We start from the raw sequence: 22,569 nt of genomic DNA, 5'->3' as shown, positions 1-22,569 counted from the left end.
CTACCACCGGCCTGAGGAGAGACACATGAAATGAGGGGTTAATACGATAGTAAGGGGGAGCTGTAACCTATAACACACCTCGTTTATTCTCCTCAGGACTTTAAATGGCCCCACAAACCGCGGGCCCAGCTTCCGGCAGGGCAGGCGGAGGGGCAGGTTTCGGGTCGAGAGCCAGACCCGGTCCCCCGGTGCGAACACAGGGGCCTCTTTGCGGTGGCGGTCAGCGCTCTCCTTCTGCCTCCCACCGGCCCGTTTCAGGGATTCCTGGACAGCTCTCAAGGTGTCTTTTGAGCGTTGCACCCATTACTCCACCGCAGGAGCCTCGGTCTGGCTCTGATGCCACGGTACCAGGACTGGCTGATAGCCCAACACGCACTGAAACGGCGACAGGTCCGTGGACGAGTGGCGGAGTGAATTTTGAGCCATCTCGGCCCATGGGACGAACCTCGCCCACTCTCCTGGCCGGTCCTGGCAATACGACCGCAGAAACCTGCCCACATCCTGGTTGACTCTCTCCACCTACCCATTACTCTCGGGGTGAAAATCCAAGGTGAGGCTGACCGAGACCCCCAGACGTTCCATGAACGCTCTCCAGACCCTGGACGTGAACTGGGGACCCCGATCAGAGACTATGTCCTCAGGCACCTCGTAGTGCCGGAAGACGTGTGTAAACAGGGCCTCCGCAGTCTGTAGGGCCGTAGGGAGACCGGGCAAAGGGAGGAGACGGCAGGACTTAGAAAACCGATCCACAACGACCAGGATCGTGGTGTTCCCCTGTGACGGAGAAAGATCGGTGAGGAAGTCCACCGACAGGTGTGACCACGGCCGCTTTGGAACAGGGAGGGGCTGTAACTTCCCTCTAGGCAGCTGTCTAGGGGCCTTACACTGGGCGCACACCGAACAGGAGAAAACGTAAACCCTCACGTCCTTGGTCATGGTGGGCCACCAGTACTTCCCCCTAAGACCCTGCACCGTCCTATCGATCCCCGGATGACCAGAGGAGGGTAGCGTGTGAGCCCACCTGATCAATCTATCGCGAACACCAAGTGGGACGTACCTCCGACCAGCTGGACACTGTGGTGCCGTGGGTTCTAACCGTGATGCCCGCTCGATGTTCGCGTCCACCTCCCATACCACCGGTGCCACCAGAAAAGAGGCCGGAAGTATGGGGGTGGGATCGATGGACTCTCCTCGGTATCGTAGAGACGGGACAGTGCGTCGGCCGTAGCGTTATGGGAACCTGGTCTATAAGAGATGGTGAAACGAAATCTGGTGAAAAACATCGCCCACCTTGCCTGACGAGGATTCAGTCTCCTCGCCGCCCGGATGTCCTCCAGATTACGGTGGTCAGTCCAGATGAGAAAAGAGTGTTGCTCCCCCTCAAGCCAATGTCTCCACACCTTCAGAGCTTTTAGCACAGCCAGCAACTCCCGGTCCCCCACATCATAGTTTCCTCGAAAAGAAAGCGCAGGGGCGAAGCTTCAGGGGCGTGCCCGAGCGCTGTGATAGCACGGCTCCAACACCAGCCTCGGACGCGTCCACCTCCACTATGAATGCCAAAGAGGGGTATGGATCCGCCAATACGGGAGCATCGGTAAACAACGCCTTCAGACGACCAAAAGCCCTGTCTGCCTCCGCCGACCACCGCAAACGCACCGCACCCCCCTTCAGCAGTGAGGTAATGGGAGCAGCCACCTGCCCAAAACCCCGGATAAACCTCCGGTAGTAATTGGCAAACCCTAAAAACCGCTGCACCTCCTTTACCGTGGTCGGAGTCGGCCAATTACGCACGGCTGCAATGGGGTCACACTCCATCATCACCTCAGATGTGAAAATGTGATACCCCAGGAAAGAGACGGCTTGCTTGGAGAACACACATTTCTCGGCCTTGACGTACAGGTCATGCTCCAATAGTCGCCCAAGTACCCTGCGCACCAGAGACGCATGCGCAACACGTGTGGCGGAATAGATCAGAATGTCATCGATGTAAACCACCACACCCGGTCCGTGCAGGTCCCTGAGAATCTCGTCTACAAAGGATTGGAAGATGGCTGGAGCATTTTTGAACCCATACGGCATGTACTCATAATGGCCAGATGTGGTACTAAACGCGTTCTTCCATTCATCTCCCTCACGGATTCGCACCAAGTTATACGCACTCCTGAGATCCAGTTTTGTGAAGAAGCGTGCTCCGTGAAATGACTCCACCGCCGTGGTGATGAGAGGTAGCGGGTAACTGAACCCCACTGTGATGGAATTTAGACCTCTATAGGCAATGCACGGACGCAGACCTCCCTCCTTCTTCTTCACAAAAAAGAAATTTGAGGAGGCGGGTGACATATGTCTCCATAGCCACTGTCTCCTCCTGCGACAGGGGATACACGTGACTCCTGGGAAGTGCGGCGTTCACCTGGAGGTTTATCGCACAATCCCCTCGTCGATGAGGTGGTAATTGGGTCGCCCTCTTTTTACAGAAAGCGATAGCCAAATCGGCATATTCGGGGGGAATGCGCACGGTGGAGACTTGGTCCGGACTCTCCACTGTCGTAGCACCGATGGAAACTCCCACACACCTACCTGAGCACTCTGACCACCCCTTTAGAGCCCCCTGTTTCCATGAAATTTGGGGATTGTGATAAGCCAACCAGGGAATCCCCAGCACCACTGGAAACGCAGGAGAATCAATGAGGAAGAGACTAATCCGCTCCTCATGACCCCCCTGCGTCACCATGTCCAGTTGAACCGTGGCCTCCCTGACCAGCCCTGACCCTAACGGTCGACTATCTAGGGCGTGCACGGGGAAGGATTGGTCCATCTGAACCAAGGGAATCCCTAACTTAAGTGCGAACCCGTGGTTCATAAAACTCCCCGCTGCGCCTGAATCGACTAACGCCTTATGCTGGGAATGAAGGGAAAACTCAGAAATGGAAATCAACACATACATATGACCGACAGGGAGCTCTGGGTGAGCATGATGGTGTTCAGCTGAGGTGTCCGAGCAGGGCTCTGCCTGCCCTCTCGACTCCCAGACGAGCTCCTCCAGCAGCGGTCAGAAGTGTGCCATCTCCGACCACGACTGGTGCAGAAGGAGGCTCCTCCTCCAGTCGCCCTAGCTGCAGCCCCCCCTAACTCCATGGGTGTCGGAGTGAGAGTGCTGGGAGGGGGAACGAACAGAACCCTATCTGGACGCCCGCGAGCAGCCAGCAAGTTGTCCAGCCTGATGTACATGTCGATCAGTTGGTCCAGAGTGAGGGTGGTGTCTCGACGGACGTCCTCTCGCAGGCTACACCTATAGTGGTACATCAGGGCCCTGTCATTCCACCCCGCGCCGGCGGCCAGGGTCCGGAACTCCAGCGCGAAGTCCTGTGCGCTCCTCGTCTCCTGCCTCAGATAAAACAGCAGTTCACCCGCCACTCTGCCCTCCGGTGGGTGATCGAACACAGCCCGGAAGCGGCGGGTGAACTCTGGGTAATGGTCCCTCGCCGAATCTGGACCCTCCCAGACCGCGTTGGCCCACTCCAGGGCTTTGCCCGAAAGGCAGGAGATGAGGACGTTGACACTCTCCTCCCCCGAGGGAGTCGGGTGAACGGTCGCCAGGTAAAGCTTCAGCTGGAGCAGAAACCCCTTGCACCCGGCAGCCATCCCATCGTACTCCCTCGGGAGCGCGTGCTGAATCCCGCTGGGGCCGGACGCTGCCGGAGAAGGTGGTGGTGCAGGCTGGAGAGTGGCTAAAGACGAGGTAGGGAGGCCGCTCCTCTCCCATCTCTCCATTCTCGCCATCACTTGATCCATGGCCGTCACCAGACGGTGTAGCACGGATGTATGCTGGAGGGCACGTTCCTCCATGGATGGGGAAGGCGCATCCGCTCCTGCTGACTCCATGATTTTTGGTGCGGGATTCTGTCTTTTTCTCCCTAGGAGAGGTGGGTGTGGAGTCAGGCGCAGGAGAGAGTGAATTGCAAGAAAGGGCATTTTATTTACAAGTCCAAAGAACAGGAACAGGACCATAACAGTAGCCACAAAACAACCGGAACGTAGTCCCGGAAAAAACACCTGTTCAACAGAACAAACCAAAACGCAACCCAAACAAAATGACAGCTACACGAACAATCCCCCACAAACCCAAGAGCGTCGCCCGAACAGGGAGAGGAGCCACCTTCGGTGGAAGTCGTGACACTGCTATACTCCTTCATCTCCCTTTTTATCTGCCTGTATCTGTCTGCCCGTTTCTGTCTACTCCTTTTTGTCTGCCTGATCGTGATCGCCTTCTCTCTCTCCTTATCTTCCTCTCTTTGTGTTGTCATATCTCTTGAGCTGCTCCTAGTTTTTCTGTCTGTTCATATCTCTCCTCTTTTTGTCTGAAGTCAAAAGGCCTACATGAACGAATCGTATCCTTTTAAAATGTAACTACAGTGAGGGCTCAAGACACATCTGTTTTTTTTTCATCGTTTGGCATTTTACTGCAGTCAATAGGGAAGCCTGGTTAAATGTCATCTCTATCGAAATTCCCAGCCTGGACTCAGCAGGGTGACCCATTGACTTAACGTGCTGACTTAACACATCGAGTCCAAGTCTCAACACAGAGAGAGTGACTTAACGCTCCCGTGGGTTGATCTCTCCCGGTCTCCCCGCTCGCATTTCTCATTCACAACGAGAGGCGGAGCGCTCTGAAAAGAGCACGCCATTCTGGGACTTGTCATGTTTGTCCTGGCTTTAATAAGGTTCAGTTAATGGGGATTTTTGTTGTAATTTTTGTGATCAGTTTTTGGCATGCTCTTTGTAAAGGTTAACGGTGTATGTGTGTGTGTATGTATTCCGGTATCCCGCTGTGTGTGTGTGCGTTTTCCTGAAGGTGTGTGTGTGTGCGTTTTCCTGAAGGTGTGTGTCTGTGTGATTTCCCAGTTGTGTGTGTGTGTGTGTGTGTGTGTGTGTGTGTGTGTGTGTGTGTGTGTGTGTGTGTGTGTGTGTGTGTGTGTGTGTGTGTGTGTGTGTGATTTCCCAGAGGTGTGTGTGTTTGTGTACCCGTGTGATTTCCCAGAGGTGTGTATGTGTACCCGTGTGATTTCCCAGAGGTGTTTGTGTTTAGGCTGGCAAGCTCTCGTCAACCCGAGGCCAACTATCCCTGGCAGCACCGCCAAAGCTCAAACAATGCACACACTAGTCTCCACGGCACTGAACACATTCCTATGTGTGTGATGCAGCGTGAGTGGGATGGAGCGTGAGTGTGTGTGTGATGGAGTATGAGTGTGATGGAGTATGAGTGTGTGTGTGTGATGGAGTATGAGTGTGTGTGTGTGATGGAGTATGAGTGTGTGTGTGTGTGTGTGTGTGTGTGTGTGTGTGTGTGTGTGTGTGTGTGTGTGTGTGTGTGTGTGTGTGTGTGTGTGTGTGTGTGTGTGTGTGTGTGTGTGTGTGTGTGTGTGTGTGTGTGTGATGAAGTATGAGTGTGTGTGTGTGATGGAGTATGAGTGTGTGTGTGTTCTGAATCTGCTGTGATGGTCTGAATGCTTTGTTCAATTGTAGCACTACACCTGTATGCAGAATACTTAATTTAACACACACTTGATCCCCTTACTAGCTCTGACTCTGCTGATATCTTCTTTATTGTGGAAAAAATGTACTTGCTATGACTGTGATGTGGTTGTCTCACCTAGCTATCATAAGATGACTATACTAACTGAATGTCTCTCTGGATAAGAGTGTCTGCTGAATGACTCAATTGTAAATGTACTTTTTTCTCTCCATCTCTTTTCTCTCCCTCTCTCTCCCCCTCTTCTCTGTCAGGTTTTTCCTGTAGTTGCGGTCCCCAGTACACTGGGGGGCGCTGTGAAACTGAGATCACGGCGTGCGTTCCCAACCCCTGCCACAACAGCGGTGTGTGCAAAGCCATCGGCAACGCTTTCCTCTGCAGCTGCAGGAGAGGTTTCAAGGGCATCACGTGAGTTACTATCACACTAATGATCACACTGTAAACATACAGTGTACACGCCAACACACTCCTGTCCTGGAGTTGACTGTCAGAACAGAATATAACAGAATACACACAGAATATAACACCCATTTATCACACACAGAGAGACACATAAACACCCACCTTTTAAATTAGCTGTTTGTTTTAACCAGTTCAGGATCCTACTGGCCCAAGTAGTGGAAATAATACAATGTATGTCATCAATAACATCACTGTAAATGCAATGCCTCATCATTACCACTGGGTGGCAGTATACACCAGCCCTTCTCTACAGTGATAGGCAGATGAGTATAATTTATATTTTTTATTTATCCTTTACAGGCATGTCAGTTAAGAACAAATTCTTATTTACAATGACGGCCTACCCCGGCCAAACCCTATCCCGGACGATGCTGGGCCAATTGTGCACCGCCCTATTTGACTCCCAATCACAGTTGGTTGTGATACAACCTGGAATCGAACCAGGGTCTGTAGTGACACCGCTAGCACTGAGATGCAGTGCCTTAGACCGCTGTGCCACTCGGGAGAGGCATTGCCCCCAAGCTGCCTGCAGCCTGTAAGATTCACTCAAAGAGTTGAAAGATAAAAAAATATGACATTTCATTCTGCTTGTCTCCTTGTCTCCAGGGGTTTAGGGGTGTTCCACTGTGTTACATTAGAATATCTAATGCCTCAGAAATCAAGGCTACAGGCGGTCTTAATGAGGATGAGCTACAGTCACAAGCTCACTAATTAATGCACTTATGCGCTTTTATTACTTGCTGAAACACACACACACACACACGCACACACACACACGCCAGCAGCTTGTTCCATCATCAAAGCCATTTTAATTTCAGATGAGAAAGATCAGGAAAGTCAACTTCAGCGTGTTCGTTATTTGATTGTGAACATATGAGACTGGTGTTGTTTTTCAATATGCATAGTACCGTGCTCCACACCCTCATGCTCCGTGTGCATTCTATGACCACGTTCTCTTGACTACAATCCTGTGAGGACGAAAGTGTGGAGAACATATGAAACATTTCATTTGAGAATCACTCGCACTCCCTTCTATTGTAATACCTCATGCTGCATCTCCCCATACTGTATTACCTCATGCTGCATCTCCCCCTGCTGTATTACCTCATGCTGCATCTCCCCCTGCTGTATTACCTCACTCTGCATCTCCCCCTGCTGTATTACCTCACGCTGCATCTCCCCATACTGTATTACCTCACTCTGCATCTCCCCATACTGTATTACCTCACGCTGCATCTCCCCCTACTGTATTACCTCACTCTGCATCTCGTCATACTGTATTACCTCACTCTGCATCTCCCCCTACTGTATTACCTCACTCTGCATCTCCCCCTACTGTATTACCTCACTCTGCACATCCCCCTACTGAATTACCTCACGCTGCATCTCCCCCTACTGTATTACCTCACGCTGCATCTCCCCCTACTGTATTACCTCACTCTGCATCTCCCCCTACTGTATTACCTCACGCTGCATCTCCCCCTACTGTATTACCTCACGCTGCATCTCCCCCTACTGTATTACCTCACTCTGCATCTCCCCCTACTGTATTACCTCATGCTGCATCTACCCCTACTGTATTACCTCACTCTGCATCTCCCCCTTCTGTATTACCTCACTCTGCATCTCCCCCTACTGTATTACCTCATGCTGCATCTCCCCCTACTGTATTACTTCACGCTGCATCTCCCCCTACTGTATTACCTCATGCTGCATCTCCCCTTACTTTATTACCTCACGCTGCATCTCCCCCTACTGTATTACCTCACTCTGCATCTCCCCCTACTGAATTACCTCACACTGCATCTCCCCCTACTGTATTACCTCACTCTGCATCTCCCCCTTCTGTATTACCTCACTCTGCATCTCCCCCTACTGTATTATCTCACTCTGCATCTCCCCATACTGTATTACCTCACGCTGCATCTCCCCCTACTGTATTACCTCACTCTGCATCTCCCCCTACTGTATTACCTCACTCTGCATCTCCCCCTACTGTATTACCTCACTCTGCATCTCCCCCTACTGAATTACCTCACGCTGCATCTCCCCCTACTGTATTACCTCACGCTCCATCTCCCCCTACTGTATTACCTCACGCTGCATCTCCCCCTACTGTTTTACCTCACGCTGCATCTCCCCCTACTGAATTACCTCATGCTGCATCTCCCCCTACTGTATTACCTCACGCTGCATCTCCCCCTACTGTATTACCTCATGCTGCATCTCCCCCTACTGTATTACCTCATGCTGCATCTCCCCCTACTGTATTACCTCACTCTGCATCTCCCCCTACTGTATTACCTCACTCTGCATCTCCCCATACTGTATTACCTCACGCTGCATCTCCCCCTACTGTATTACCTCACTCTGCATCTCCCCCTACTGAATTACCTCACGCTGCATCTCCCCCTACTGTATTACCTCACTCTGCATCTCCCCCTACTGTATTACCTCACGCTGCATCTCCCCCTACTGAATTACCTCATGCTGCATCTCCCCCTACTGTATTACCTCACGCTGCATCTCCCCCTACTGTATTACCTCACGCTGCATCTCCCCCTACTGTATTACCTCACTCTGCATCTCCCCCTACTGTATTACCTCACGCTGCATCTCCCCCTACTGTATTACCTCACGCTGGATCTCCCCCTACTGATTTACCTCACGCTGCATCTCCCCCTACTGTATTACCTCACTCTGCATCTCCCCATACTGTATTACCTCACTCTGCATCTCCCCCTACTGTATTACCTCACTCTGCATCTCCCCCTACTGTATTACCTCACGCTGCATCTCCCCCTACTGTATTACCTCACGCTGCATCTCCCCCTACTGAATTACCTCACGCTGCATCTCCCCCTACTGTATTACCTCACGCTGCATCTCCCCCTACTGTATTACCTCACGCTGCATCTCCCCCTACTGAATTACGTCACGCTGCATCTCCCCCTACTGTATTACCTCACGCTGCATCTACCCCTACTGTATTACCTCACGCTGCATCTCCCCCTACTGAATTACCTCACGCTGCATCTCCCCCTACTGTATTACCTCACGCTGCATCTCCCCCTACTGAATTACCTCACGCTGCATCTCCCCCTACTGTATTACCTCACGCTGCATCTCCCCCTACTGTATTACCTCATGCTGCATCTCCCCCTACTGTATTACCTCGTGCTGCATCTACCCCTACTGTATTACCTCATGCTGCATCTCCCCCTACTGTATTACCTCACGCTGCATCTCCCCCTACTGTATTACCTCACTCTGCATCTCCCCCTACTGTATTACCTCACGCTGCATCTCCCCCTACTGAATTACCTCACGCTGCATCTCCCCCTACTGTATTACCTCATGCTGCATCTCCCCCTACTGTATTACCTCATGCTGCATCTCCCCCTACTGTATTACCTCATGCTGCATCTACCCCTACTGTATTACCCCACGCTGCATCTCCCCCTACTGTATTACCTCACGCTGCATCTCCCCCTACTGTATTACCTCACTCTGCATCTCCCCCTACTGTATTACCTCATGCTGCATCTACCCCTACTGTATTACCTCACTCTGCATCTCCCCCTTCTGTATTACCTCACTCTGCATCTCCCCCTACTGTATTACCTCATGCTGCATCTCCCCCTACTGTATTACTTCACGCTGCATCTCCCCCTACTGTATTACCTCATGCTGCATCTCCCCTTACTTTATTACCTCACGCTGCATCTCCCCCTACTGTATTACCTCACTCTGCATCTCCCCCTACTGAATTACCTCACACTGCATCTCCCCCTACTGTATTACCTCACTCTGCATCTCCCCCTTCTGTATTACCTCACTCTGCATCTCCCCCTACTGTATTATCTCACTCTGCATCTCCCCATACTGTATTACCTCACGCTGCATCTCCCCCTACTGTATTACCTCACTCTGCATCTCCCCCTACTGTATTACCTCACTCTGCATCTCCCCCTACTGTATTACCTCACTCTGCATCTCCCCCTACTGAATTACCTCACGCTGCATCTCCCCCTACTGTATTACCTCACGCTCCATCTCCCCCTACTGTATTACCTCACGCTGCATCTCCCCCTACTGTTTTACCTCACGCTGCATCTCCCCCTACTGAATTACCTCATGCTGCATCTCCCCCTACTGTATTACCTCACGCTGCATCTCCCCCTACTGTATTACCTCATGCTGCATCTCCCCCTACTGTATTACCTCATGCTGCATCTCCCCCTACTGTATTACCTCACTCTGCATCTCCCCCTACTGTATTACCTCACTCTGCATCTCCCCATACTGTATTACCTCACGCTGCATCTCCCCCTACTGTATTACCTCACTCTGCATCTCCCCCTACTGAATTACCTCACGCTGCATCTCCCCCTACTGTATTACCTCACTCTGCATCTCCCCCTACTGTATTACCTCACGCTGCATCTCCCCCTACTGAATTACCTCATGCTGCATCTCCCCCTACTGTATTACCTCACGCTGCATCTCCCCCTACTGTATTACCTCACGCTGCATCTCCCCCTACTGTATTACCTCACTCTGCATCTCCCCCTACTGTATTACCTCACGCTGCATCTCCCCCTACTGTATTACCTCACGCTGGATCTCCCCCTACTGATTTACCTCACGCTGCATCTCCCCCTACTGTATTACCTCACTCTGCATCTCCCCATACTGTATTACCTCACTCTGCATCTCCCCCTACTGTATTACCTCACTCTGCATCTCCCCCTACTGTATTACCTCACGCTGCATCTCCCCCTACTGTATTACCTCACGCTGCATCTCCCCCTACTGAATTACCTCACGCTGCATCTCCCCCTACTGTATTACCTCAAGCTGCATCTCCCCCTACTGTATTACCTCACGCTGCATCTGCCCCTACTGAATTACGTCACGCTGCATCTCCCCCTACTGTATTACCTCACGCTGCATCTACCCCTACTGTATTACCTCACGCTGCATCTCCCCCTACTGAATTACCTCACGCTGCATCTCCCCCTACTGTATTACCTCACGCTGCATCTCCCCCTACTGTATTACCTCATGCTGCATCTCCCCCTACTGTATTACCTCGTGCTGCATCTACCCCTACTGTATTACCTCATGCTGCATCTCCCCCTACTGTATTACCTCACGCTGCATCTCCCCCTACTGTATTACCTCACTCTGCATCTCCCCCTACTGTATTACCTCACGCTGCATCTCCCCCTACTGAATTACCTCACGCTGCATCTCCCCCTACTGTATTACCTCATGCTGCATCTCCCCCTACTGTATTACCTCATGCTGCATCTCCCCCTACTGTATTACCTCATGCTGCATCTACCCCTACTGTATTACCCCACGCTGCATCTCCCCCTACTGTATTACCTCACGCTGCATCTCCCCCTACTGTATTACCTCATGCTGCATCTCCCCCTACTGTATTACCTCATGCTGCATCTCCCCCTACTGTATTACCTCACTCTGCATCTCCCCCTACTGAATTACCTCACGCTGCATCTCCCCCTACTGTATTACCTCACGCTGCATCTCCCCCTACTGTATTACCTCACGCTGCATCTCCCCCTACTGTATTACCTCACGCTGCATCTCCCCCTACTGAATTACCTCACGCTGCATCTCCCCCTACTGTATTACCTCATGCTGCATCTCCCCCTACTGTATTACCTCACGCTGCATCTCCCCCTACTGTATTACCTCATGCTGGATCTCCCCCTACTGAATTACCTCACGCTGCATCTCCCCCTACCTTATTACCTCACGCTGCATCTCCCCCTACTGTATTACCTCAAGCTGCATCTCCCCCTACTGAATTACCTCACGCTGCATCTCCCCCTACTGTATTACCTCACGCTGCATCTCCCCCTACTGTATTACCTCATGCTGCATCTACCCCTACTGTATTACCTCATGCTGCATCTCCCCCTACTGTATTACCTCACGCTGCATCTCCCCCTACTGTATTACCTCACTCTGCATCTCCCCCTACTGTATTACCTCACGCTGCATCTCCCCCTACTGAATTACCTCACGCTGCATCTCCCCCTACTGTATTACCTCATGCTGCATCTCCCCCTACTGTATTACCTCATGCTGCATCTCCCCCTACTGTATTACCTCATGCTGCATCTCCCCCTACTGTATTACCTCATGCTGCATCTACCCCTACTGTATTACCCCACGCTGCATCTCCCCCTACTGTATTACCTCATGCTGCATCTCCCCCTACTGTATTACCTCATGCTGCATCGCCCCCTACTGTATTACCTCATGCTGCATCTCCCCCTACTGTATTACCTCACTCTGCATCTCCCCCTACTGTATTACCTCACGCTGCATCTCCCCCTACTGTATTACCTCACGCTGCATCTCCCCCTACTGTATTACCTCACGCTGCATCTCCCCCTACTGTATTACCTCACGCTGCATCTCCCCCTACTGTATTACCTCATGCTGCATCTACCCCTACTGTATTACCTCACGCTGCATCTCCCCCTACTGTATTACCTCACGCTGCATCTCCCCCTACTGTATTACCTCACTCTGCATCTCCCCCTACTGTATTACCTCACGCTGCATCTCCCCCTACTGAATTACCTCACGCTGCATCTCCCCCTACTGTATTACCTCATGCTGCATCTCCCCCTACTGTATTACCTCATGCTGCATCTCCCCCTACTGTATTACCTCATGCTGCATCTACCCCTACTGTATTACCCCACGCTGCATCTCCCCCTACTGTATTACCTCACGCTGCATCTCCCCCTACTGTATTACCTCATGTTGCATCTCCCCCTACTGTATTACCTCATGCTGCATCTCCCCCTACTGTATTACCTCACTCTGCATCTCCCCCTACTGAATTACCTCACGCTGCATCTCCCCCTACTGTATTACCTCACGCTGCATCTCCCCCTACTGTATTACCTCACGCTGCATCTCCCCCTACTGTATTACCTCACGCTGCATCTCCCCCTACTGAATTACCTCACGCTGCATCTCCCCCTACTGTATTACCTCATGCTGCATCTCCCCCTACTGTATTACCTCACTCTGCACCTCCCCCTACTGAATTACCTCACGCTGCATCTCCCCCTACTGTATTACCTCACTCTGCATCTCCCCCTACTGTATTACCTCATGCTGCATCTTCCCCTACTGTATTACCTCACGCTGCATCTCCCCTACTGAATTACCTCACGCTGCATCTCCCCCTACTGTATTACCTCACGCTGCATCTCCCCCTACTGTATTACCTCACGCTGCATCTCCCCCTACTGTATTACCTCATGCTGCATCTCCCCCTACTGTATTACCTCATGCTGCATCTACCCCTACTGTATTACCTCATGCTGCATCTCCCCCTACTGTATTACCTCATGCTGCATCTCCCCCTACTGTATTACCTCACTCTGCATCTCCCCCTACTGTATTACCTTACGCTGCATCTCCCCCTACTGAATTACCTCACGCTGCATCTGCCCCTACTGTATTACCTCACGCTGCATCTCCCCCTACTGTTTTACCTCACGCTGAATCTCCCCCTACTGTATTACCTCACGCTGCATCTCCCCCTACTGTATTACCTCATGCTGCATCTCCCCCTACTGTATTACCTCACGCTGCATCTCCCCCTACTGTATTACTTCACGCTGCATCTCCCCATACTGAATTACCTCACGCTGCATCTCCCCCTACTGTATTACCTCACTCTGCATCTCCCCCTACTGAATTACCTCACGCTGCATCTCCCCCTACTGTATTACCTCATGCTGCATCTACCCCTACTGTATTACCTCACGCTGCATCTCCCCCTACTGTATTACCTCACGCTGCATCTCCCCCTACTGTATTACCTCATGCTGCATCTCCCCCTACTGTATTACTTCACGCTGCATCTCCCCCTACTGTATTACCTCACTCTGCATCTCCCCCTACTGTATTACCTCATGCTGCATCTACCCCTACTGTATTACCACATGCTGCATCTCCCCCTACTGTATTACCTCATGCTGCATCTCCCCCTACTGTATTACCTCACGCTGCATTTCCCCCTACTGTATTACCTCATGCTGCATCTCCCCCTACTGTATTACCTCATTCTGCATCTCCCGCTACTGTATTACCTCACTCTGCATCTACCCCTACTGTATTACCACATGCTGCATCTCCCCCTACTGAATTACCTCACGCTGCATCTCCCCCTACTGTATTACCTCACTCTGCATCTCCCCCTACTGTATTACCTCACTCTGCATCTCCCCCTACTGTATTACCTCACGCTGCATCTCCCCCTACTGTATTACCTCATGCTGCATCTCCCCCTACTTTATTACCTCACGCTGCATCTCCCCCTACTGTATTACCTCATGCTGCATCTCCCCTACTGTATTACCTCACTCTGCATCTCCCCCTACTGTATTACCTCACTCTGCATCTCCCCATACTGTATTACCTCACACTGCATCCCCCCCCACTGTATTACCTCACTCTGAATCTCCCCCTACTGAATTACCTCACGCTGCATCTCCCCCTACTGTATTACCTCACTCTGCATCTCCCCCTACTGTATTACCTCACGCTGCATCTCCCCCTACTGAATTACCTCATGCTGCATCCCCCCCTACTGTATTACCTCACGCTGCATCTCCCCCTACTGTATTACCTCACGCTGCATCTCCCCCTACTGTATTACCTCACGCTGCATCTCCCCCTACTGTATTACCTCATGCTGCATCTCCCCCTACTGTATTACCTCACTCTGCATCTCCCCATACTGTATTACCTCACGCTGCATCTCCCCCTACTGTATTACCTCAGTCTGCATCTCCCCCTACTGAATTACCTCAGTCTGCATCTACCCCTACTGTATTACCTCACGCTGCATCCCCCCCTACTGTATTACCTCACGCTGCATCTCCCCCTACTGTTTTACCTCACGCTGCATCTTCCCCTACTGTATTACCTCATGCTGCATCTCCCCCTACTGTTTTACCTCACGCTGAATCTCCCCCTACTGTATTACCTCACGCTGCATCTCCCCCTACTGTATTACCTCACTCTGCATCTCCCCCTACTGTTTTACCTCATGCTGCATCTCCCCCTACTGAATTACCTCACGCTGCATCTCCCCCTACAGTTTTACCTCACGCTGCATCTCCCCCTGCTGTATTACCTCACGCTGCATCTCCCCCTGCTGTATTACCTCACGCTGCATCTCTCCCTACTGTATTACCTCACGCTGCATCTCCCCCTACTGTATTACCTCACGCTGCATCTCCCCCTACTGTATTACCTCACGCTGCATCTCCCCCTACTGTATTACCTCATGCTGCATCTCCCCATACTGGATTACCTCACGCTGCATCTCCCCATACTGTATTACCTCATGCTGCATCTCCCCCTACTTTATTACCGCACGCTGCATCTCCCCCTACTGTATTACCTCACGCTGCATCTCCCCCTACTGTATTACCTCACGCTGCATCTCCCCCTACTTTATTACCGCACGCTGCATCTCCCCCTACTGTATTGCCTCACGCTGCATCTCCCCCTACTGAATTACCTCACGCTGCATCTCCCCCTACGGAATTACCTCACGCTGCATCTCCCCCTACTGTATTACCTCACGCTGCATCTCCCCCTACTGTATTACCTCACTCTGCATCTCCCCCTACTGAATTACCTCACGCTGCATCTCCCCCTACTGAATTACCTCACGCTGCATCTCCCTCTACTGTATTACCTCACGCTGCATCTCCCCCTACTGTATTACCTCACGCTGCATCTCCCCCTACTGTATTACCTCACGCTGCATCTCCCCCTACGGAATTACCTCACGCTGCATCTCCCCCTACTGTATTACCTCACGCTGCATCTCCCCCTACTGTTTTACCTCATGCTGCATCTCCCCCTACTGTATTACCTCACGCTGCATCTCCCCCTACTGTATTACCTCATGCTGCATCTCCCCCTACTGTATTACCTCACGCTGCATCTCCCCCTACTGTATTACCTCACGCTGCATCTCCCCCTACTGTATTACCTCATGCTGCATCTCCCCCTACTGTATTACCTCACTCTGCATCTCCCCCTACTGTATTACCTCACTCTGCATCTCCCCAAACTGTATTACCTCACGCTGCATCTCCCCCTACTGTATTACCTCACTCTGCATCTCCCCCTACTGAATTACCTCACGCTGCATCTCCCCCTACTGTATTACCTCACTCTGCATCTCCCCCTACTGTATTACCTCACGCTGCATCTCCCCCTACTGAATTACCTCATGCTGCATCTCCCCCTACTGTATTACCTCACGCTGCATCTCCCCCTACTGTATTACCTCACGCTGCATCTCCCCCTACTGTATTACCTCATGCTGCATCTCCCCCTACTGTATTACCTCATGCTGCATCTCCCCCTACTGTATTACCTCACTCTGCATCTCCCCATACTGTATTACCTCACGCTGCATCTCCCCCTACTGTATTACCTCACTCTGCATCTCCCCCTACTGAATTACCTCACGCTGCATCTCCCCCTACTGTATTACCTCAGTCTGCATCTCCCCCTACTGAATTACCTCAGTCTGCATCTCCCCCTACTGTATTACCTCAGTCTGCATCTCCCCCTACTGAATTACCTCACTCTGCATCTCCCCATACTGTATTACATCACGCTGCATCTCCCCCTACTGTAGTACCTCACTCTGCGTCTCCCCCTACTGAATTACCTCACGCTGCATCTCCCCCTACTGTATTACCTCAGTCTGCATCTCCCCCTACTGAATTACCTCAGTCTGCATCTACCCCTACTGTATTACCTCACGCTGCATCCCCCCCTACTGTATTACCTCACGCTGCATCTCCCCCTACTGTATTACCTCACGCTGCATCTCCCCCTACTGTATTACCTCACGCTGCATCTCCCCCTACTGAATTACCTCACGCTGCATCTCCCCATACTGAATTACCTCACGCTGCATCTCCCCCTACAGTTTTACCTCACGCTGCATCTCCCCCTGCTGTATTACCTCATGCTGCATCTCCCCCTACTGTATTACCTCATGCTGCATCTCCCCCTACTGTATTACCTCACTCTGCATCTCCCCCTACTGTATTACCTCACTCTGCATCTCCCCATACTGTATTACCTCACGCTGCATCTCCCCCTACTGTAGTACCTCACTCTGCATCTCCCCCTACTGAATTACCTCACGCTGCATCTCCCCCTACTGTATTACCTCAGTCTGCATCTCCCCCTACTGAATTACCTCAGTCTGCATCTACCCCTACTGTATTACCTCACGCTGCATCCCCCCCTACTGTATTACCTCACGCTGCATCTCCCCCTACTGTTTTACCTCACGCTGCATCTCCCCCTACTGTATTACCTCACGCTGCATCTTCCCCTACTGTATTACCTCACGCTGCATCTCCCCCTACTGTATTACCTCATGCTGCATCTCCCACTACTGTTTTACCTCACGCTGCATCTCCCCCTACTGTATTACCTCACGCTGCATCTCCCCCTACTTTATTACCTCACGCTGCATCTCCCCCTACTGTTTTACCTCATGCTGCATCTCCCCCTACTGATTTACCTCACGCTGCATCTCCCCCTACAGTTTTACCTCACGCTGCATCTCCCCCTGCTGTATTACCTCACGCTGCATCTCCCCCTACTGAATTACCTCACGCTGCATCTCCCCCTACTGTATTACCTCACGCTGCATCTCCCCCTACTGTATTACCTCACGCTGCATCTCCCCCTACTGTATTACCTCACGCTGCATCTCCCCCTACTGTATTACCTCATGCTGCATCTCCCCATACTGTATTACCTCACGCTGCATCTCCCCCTACTGTATTACCTCACGCTGCATCTCCCCCTACTGAATTACCGCACGCTGCATCTCCCCCTACTGTATTACCTCACGCTGCATATCCCCCTACTGAATTACCTCACGCTGCATCTCACCGTACTGAATTACCTCACGCTGCATCTCCCCCTACTGTATTACCTCACGCTGCATCTCACCGTACTGAATTACCTCACGCTGCATCTCCCCCTACTGTATTACCTCACGCTGCATCTCCCCCTACTGTATTACCTCATGCTGCATCTCCCCCTACTGTATTACCTCACGCTGCATCTCCCCCTACTGTATTACCTCATGCTGCATCTACCCCTACTGTATTAGCTCATGCTGCATCTCCCCCTACTGTATTACCTCATGCTGCATCTCCCCCTACTGTATTACCTCACTCTGCATCTCCCCCTACTGAATTACCTCACGCTGCATCTCCCCCTACTGTATTACCTCAGTCTGCATCTCCCCCTACTGAATGACCTCAGTCTGCATCTACCCCTACTGTATTACCTCACGCTGCATCTCCCCCTACTGAATTACCTCACGCTGCATCTCCCCCTACTGAATTACCTCACGCTGCATCTCCCCCTACTGTATTACCTCACGCTGCATCTCCCCCTACTGTATTACCTCACGCTGCATCTCCCCCTACTGTATTACCTCACGCTGCATCTCCCCCTACTGAATTACCTCACGCTGCATCTCCCCATACTGTATTACCTCACGCTGCATCTCCCCATACTGTATTACCTCACGCTGCATCTCCGCTGCTGTTTTACCTCACGCTGCATCTCCCCCTGCTGTTTTACCTCATGCTGCATCTCCCCCTACTGAATTACCTCACGCTGCATCTCCCCCCACAGTTTTACCTCACGCTGCATCTCCCCCTGCTGTATTACCTCACGCTGCATCTCCCCCTACTGAATTACCTCACGCTGCATCTCCCCCTACTGTATTACCTCACGCTGCATCTACCCCTACTGTATTACCTCACGCTGCATCTCCCCCTACTGTATTACCTCACACTTTATCTCCCCCTACTGTATTACCTCACGCTGCATCTCTCCCTACTGTATTACCTCATGCTGCATCTCCCCATGCTGTATTACCTCACGCTGCATCTCCCCATACTGTATTACCTCACACTGCATCTCCCCCTTCTGTATTACCTCACTCTGCATCTCCCCCTACTGTATTACCTCACGCTGCATCTCCCCCTACTTTATTACCTCACGCTGCATCTCCCCCTACTGAATTACCTCATGCTGCATCTCCCCCTACTGTATTACCTCACGCTGCATCTCCCCCTACTATATTACCTCATGTTGCATCTCCCCCTACTGTATTACCTCACTCTGCATCTCCCCCTACTGTATTACCTCACACTGCATCTCCACCTGCTGTATTACCTCACGCTGAATCTCCCCCTACTGTATTACCTCACTCTGCATCTCCCCCTACTGTTTTACCTCACGCTGCATCTCCCCCTACTGAATTACCTCATGCTGCATCTCCCCCTACTGTATTACCTCACGCTGCATCTCCCCCTACTGTATTACCTCATGTTGCATCTCCCCCTACTGTATTACCTCACTCTGCATCTCCCCCTACTGTATTACCTCACACTGCATCTCCACCTGCTGTATTACCTCACGCTGAATCTCCCCCTACTGTATTACCTCACTCTGCATCTCCCCCTACTGTTTTACCTCACGCTGCATCTCCCCCTACTGAATTACCTCACGCTGCATCTCCCCCTACTGTATTACCCCACTCTGCATCTCCCCCTACTGTATTACCTCACGCTGCATCTCCCCCTACTGTATTACCTCACGCTGCATCTCCCCCTAAGTTTTACCTCAGTCTGCATCTCCACCTGCTGTATTACATCACGCTGCATCTCCCCCTACTGTATTACCTCATGCTGCATCTCCCCCTACTGTATTACCTCATGCTGCATCTCCCCCTACTGTATTACCTCATGCTGCATCTCCCCCTACTGTATTACCTCATGCTGCATCTCCCCCTACTGTATTACCTCATGCTGCAACTCCCCCTACTGTATTACCTCACTCTGCATCTCCCCCTACTGTATTACCTCATGCTGTATCTCCCTTTCACTGAACCTTCTTCCAGCCAAGACAATGACAACAATAGACGAAACAAGATATACACAAAGCAAATGTTTTACTTCATAATTATCCGCTAGATGTGCAAATCGTAATAATCTAGTTAGGAAGCTAGTTAAAAAAGCTAAAATTACCTAAAACGATTTTTATGCAAGATAGCTGTCCATTCTTCGTGTGTAGCTAGCTAACAATTATTTGTGGCTATCTGGCTAGCTAACAGTACTAGTAGCTAGTCAGTTAGCCCTGTTTACTTATTATGGGCTTGCTATATAGGTACGTAGGCAGGTAAACATGCAAAAATTAACACAGCCTGTATTTATTAACGTATCAAGATAAAAAATTGTGTAGTCAGGCAACATATGAGATGTGAATAGGCAACATTTCATTCCTAAGTCAGTGTATTTTCTCTCGCTTCAGCCAATGCTTAATTTTTTACGTGGTTGCGTCATATTTCTTTTCATACTTTCCGTTAAAGCTTAAAATATATACAAACGGAGTATGCATTCAAGAAGTGCCCTCCATGCTCCCTTTTGCATACTTTGATTTGGACTCATACTCCGACCCTCCTGTGCTCCAATTTGCATGCTCGGAGCACGGTAGTATGCATTTTGAGAAACACCCTAGGAGTCCCTGAGCTGTCCTCTATCACCCTCTCTACATGTCTCTCCTCCCACCTCCAAATGAAAGGAGAGTCTTAATCAGTTTTAGTCAGGCAATTATTAAATGTCCCACAAACTATCTGTGACAATTTGTTTTAAGTGCCAACTGAAGTGACCGAGGTTTAGATATATTGATACCTTCCTCAAGTTTTTGGAGTGTATAGACTATCCAAACTAATTACTAAGCAAAATTCTCCCCTCATCCCTCTCTCGTCTTCCTTCTCTCCCTTCCTTCCTCTATTCACCCTCTCCAGGTGCGAGGAAGACGTAAACGAGTGTGAGCGGGACGGAGCCACGGGCGGCGAAGCAGAATGTGAGAACGGCGGTGTGTGTGTCAACACGCACGGCTCGTTCTACTGCAACTGCACGGCGGGCTTCGTGGGCCAGCTCTGCGGCCTGCGGCCCGTGGTGGTACCAGACATGCAGGCTGGACACGCCATGGTGGGGAAAGAAGAACTGATCGGCATTGCTGTTGTCCTCTTCGTCATCGTCACCCTCATCATCCTCTTCATCGCCTTCCGTAAGAAGGTATTTGTATTGTGTTGTTTAATTATTATTGTGTGTTTTTATTTTTACGATGAAATGTGTAATTTGTTTTAAATAATTCAGCCTTCGTCAGTTTTACAGATGTAGGATCTTAAGTTGATCACACTGTCCTGCGATGTAGTACATTTAAAGCTTGTATTGTATTTAAGGTTTGAAAAGGCTTCTGAAGTTTCTAATTTCCAAAGAAATGTCAGACTTGATTTTCCCGAATGAAAAATGTATCAATCCCTACAAAAATGTCCATTAATTCATATTTCCTGTTGCTGCAGGATTATTTTCCTGCCTCAGAAACTGGCTCAAATTAAGATCCTACATCTTTAATCCTATATATTGTTTTACAAGAAATAGCAAAAATATATTTTGTCTCCAGGTGTTCCAGAAGAACTACTCCCGTAACAACTTGACGCTGGTCCAAGATCCAGCAACAGCAGCTCTCTTAAACAAGGCCAACGGGGTTCAGTTCAAGACCCTGCGCTGCACGCCGGGAGACCCCTTGAACCTGTACGCCGAAGCGGGGCTGTGCGCCACGGTGATAGGTGGCGGAGCTGGGATGCTCGGCCCGCCCCAGGTGCCTGTGAGGCCCATGGCATACACACCCTGTTTCCAAGGTGATCCGCGGTCCACGCTGGAGAAGATTGCAGATGGGAGAGGCGTGGAACACACTGAGATGAGCACCTTCCACCCAGAGTCACCCAGGATTCTGGGAGGCACAGTGCGGAGGGGGGTGGTGGTGTGTAGCGTTGCGCCCAACCTGCCACCTGTCTCGCCCTGTCGTTCTGACTGTGACTCCATCCACAAGAGCCCCTGGGACAGCGACGAGGGTCAGTGTGTGTGGGTGGGGGGACATAGTTATGTATTAGTGTGATGTGTTTGAACCTGTTTGTGTGTGGTACAGTCTTTGTTCATACGTGTTTGTGGTGTCTTGTGTGTGTGTATTCATGCATACTATATATTCAAATGTCCGTTTGTGTGATTGAGTATCCCTCCAAGTGATTCTCTTTTCAAAGAACTCTTGAGGAAGAGTGCATTGTTGTTCCATTTCCATATTCATTCATATTCATATTACACAGAACTACACTCAGAGATCATCACGTTCAGTTTATCAAGACCATCCTAATTATGAGCTGGCTTTGATTCCCAAATCAAAAGTGTGTGTGTGTGTGTGTGTGTCTGTGTCTGTGTGTGTGTGGGGTACATCTAGCTCTCGATGCCAGCATTGTTGTCGATGGAGCCATAGTGTGTGTGTGTGATTTGTGCCACAACAAAGACAGCCCTGGTACTAACGAGCCTGTTCTTCTGTGACTAACCACGCTGAGGGCCAACTCTCCCTGGCCTGCTCCC

At 50.9% G+C, this 22,569-nt stretch overlaps 1 protein-coding gene across 7 annotated transcripts in view; it reads left to right on the top strand.

Annotated features, from left to right (window-relative positions):
• The window catches only part of LOC129831784 (protocadherin Fat 3-like), a 393,104-nt gene that overhangs the window by 358,218 nt on the left and 12,317 nt on the right, over positions 1–22,569 (top strand). For 6 of the 7 annotated variants that reach the window (XM_055895235.1, XM_055895232.1, XM_055895234.1 and 3 more), the window contains 3 exons: positions 5,785–5,938; positions 20,937–21,210; positions 21,599–22,049. In XM_055895235.1, the coding sequence (XP_055751210.1) occupies positions 5,785–5,938; positions 20,937–21,210; positions 21,599–22,049 (879 nt within the window). Of the gene's footprint in view, positions 1–5,784; positions 5,939–20,936; positions 21,211–21,598; positions 22,050–22,569 lie in introns of those variants that run through there. The other variant, XM_055895236.1, reaches the window with a different exon arrangement.

This window comes from Salvelinus fontinalis, chromosome 33 (genome assembly GCF_029448725.1).
Source record: "Salvelinus fontinalis isolate EN_2023a chromosome 33, ASM2944872v1, whole genome shotgun sequence".
Lineage (NCBI taxonomy): Eukaryota > Metazoa > Chordata > Actinopteri > Salmoniformes > Salmonidae > Salvelinus > Salvelinus fontinalis.
The sequence above is the reverse complement of the archived record's forward strand: the minus strand, read 5'-3'. Positions and strand labels throughout refer to the sequence as shown.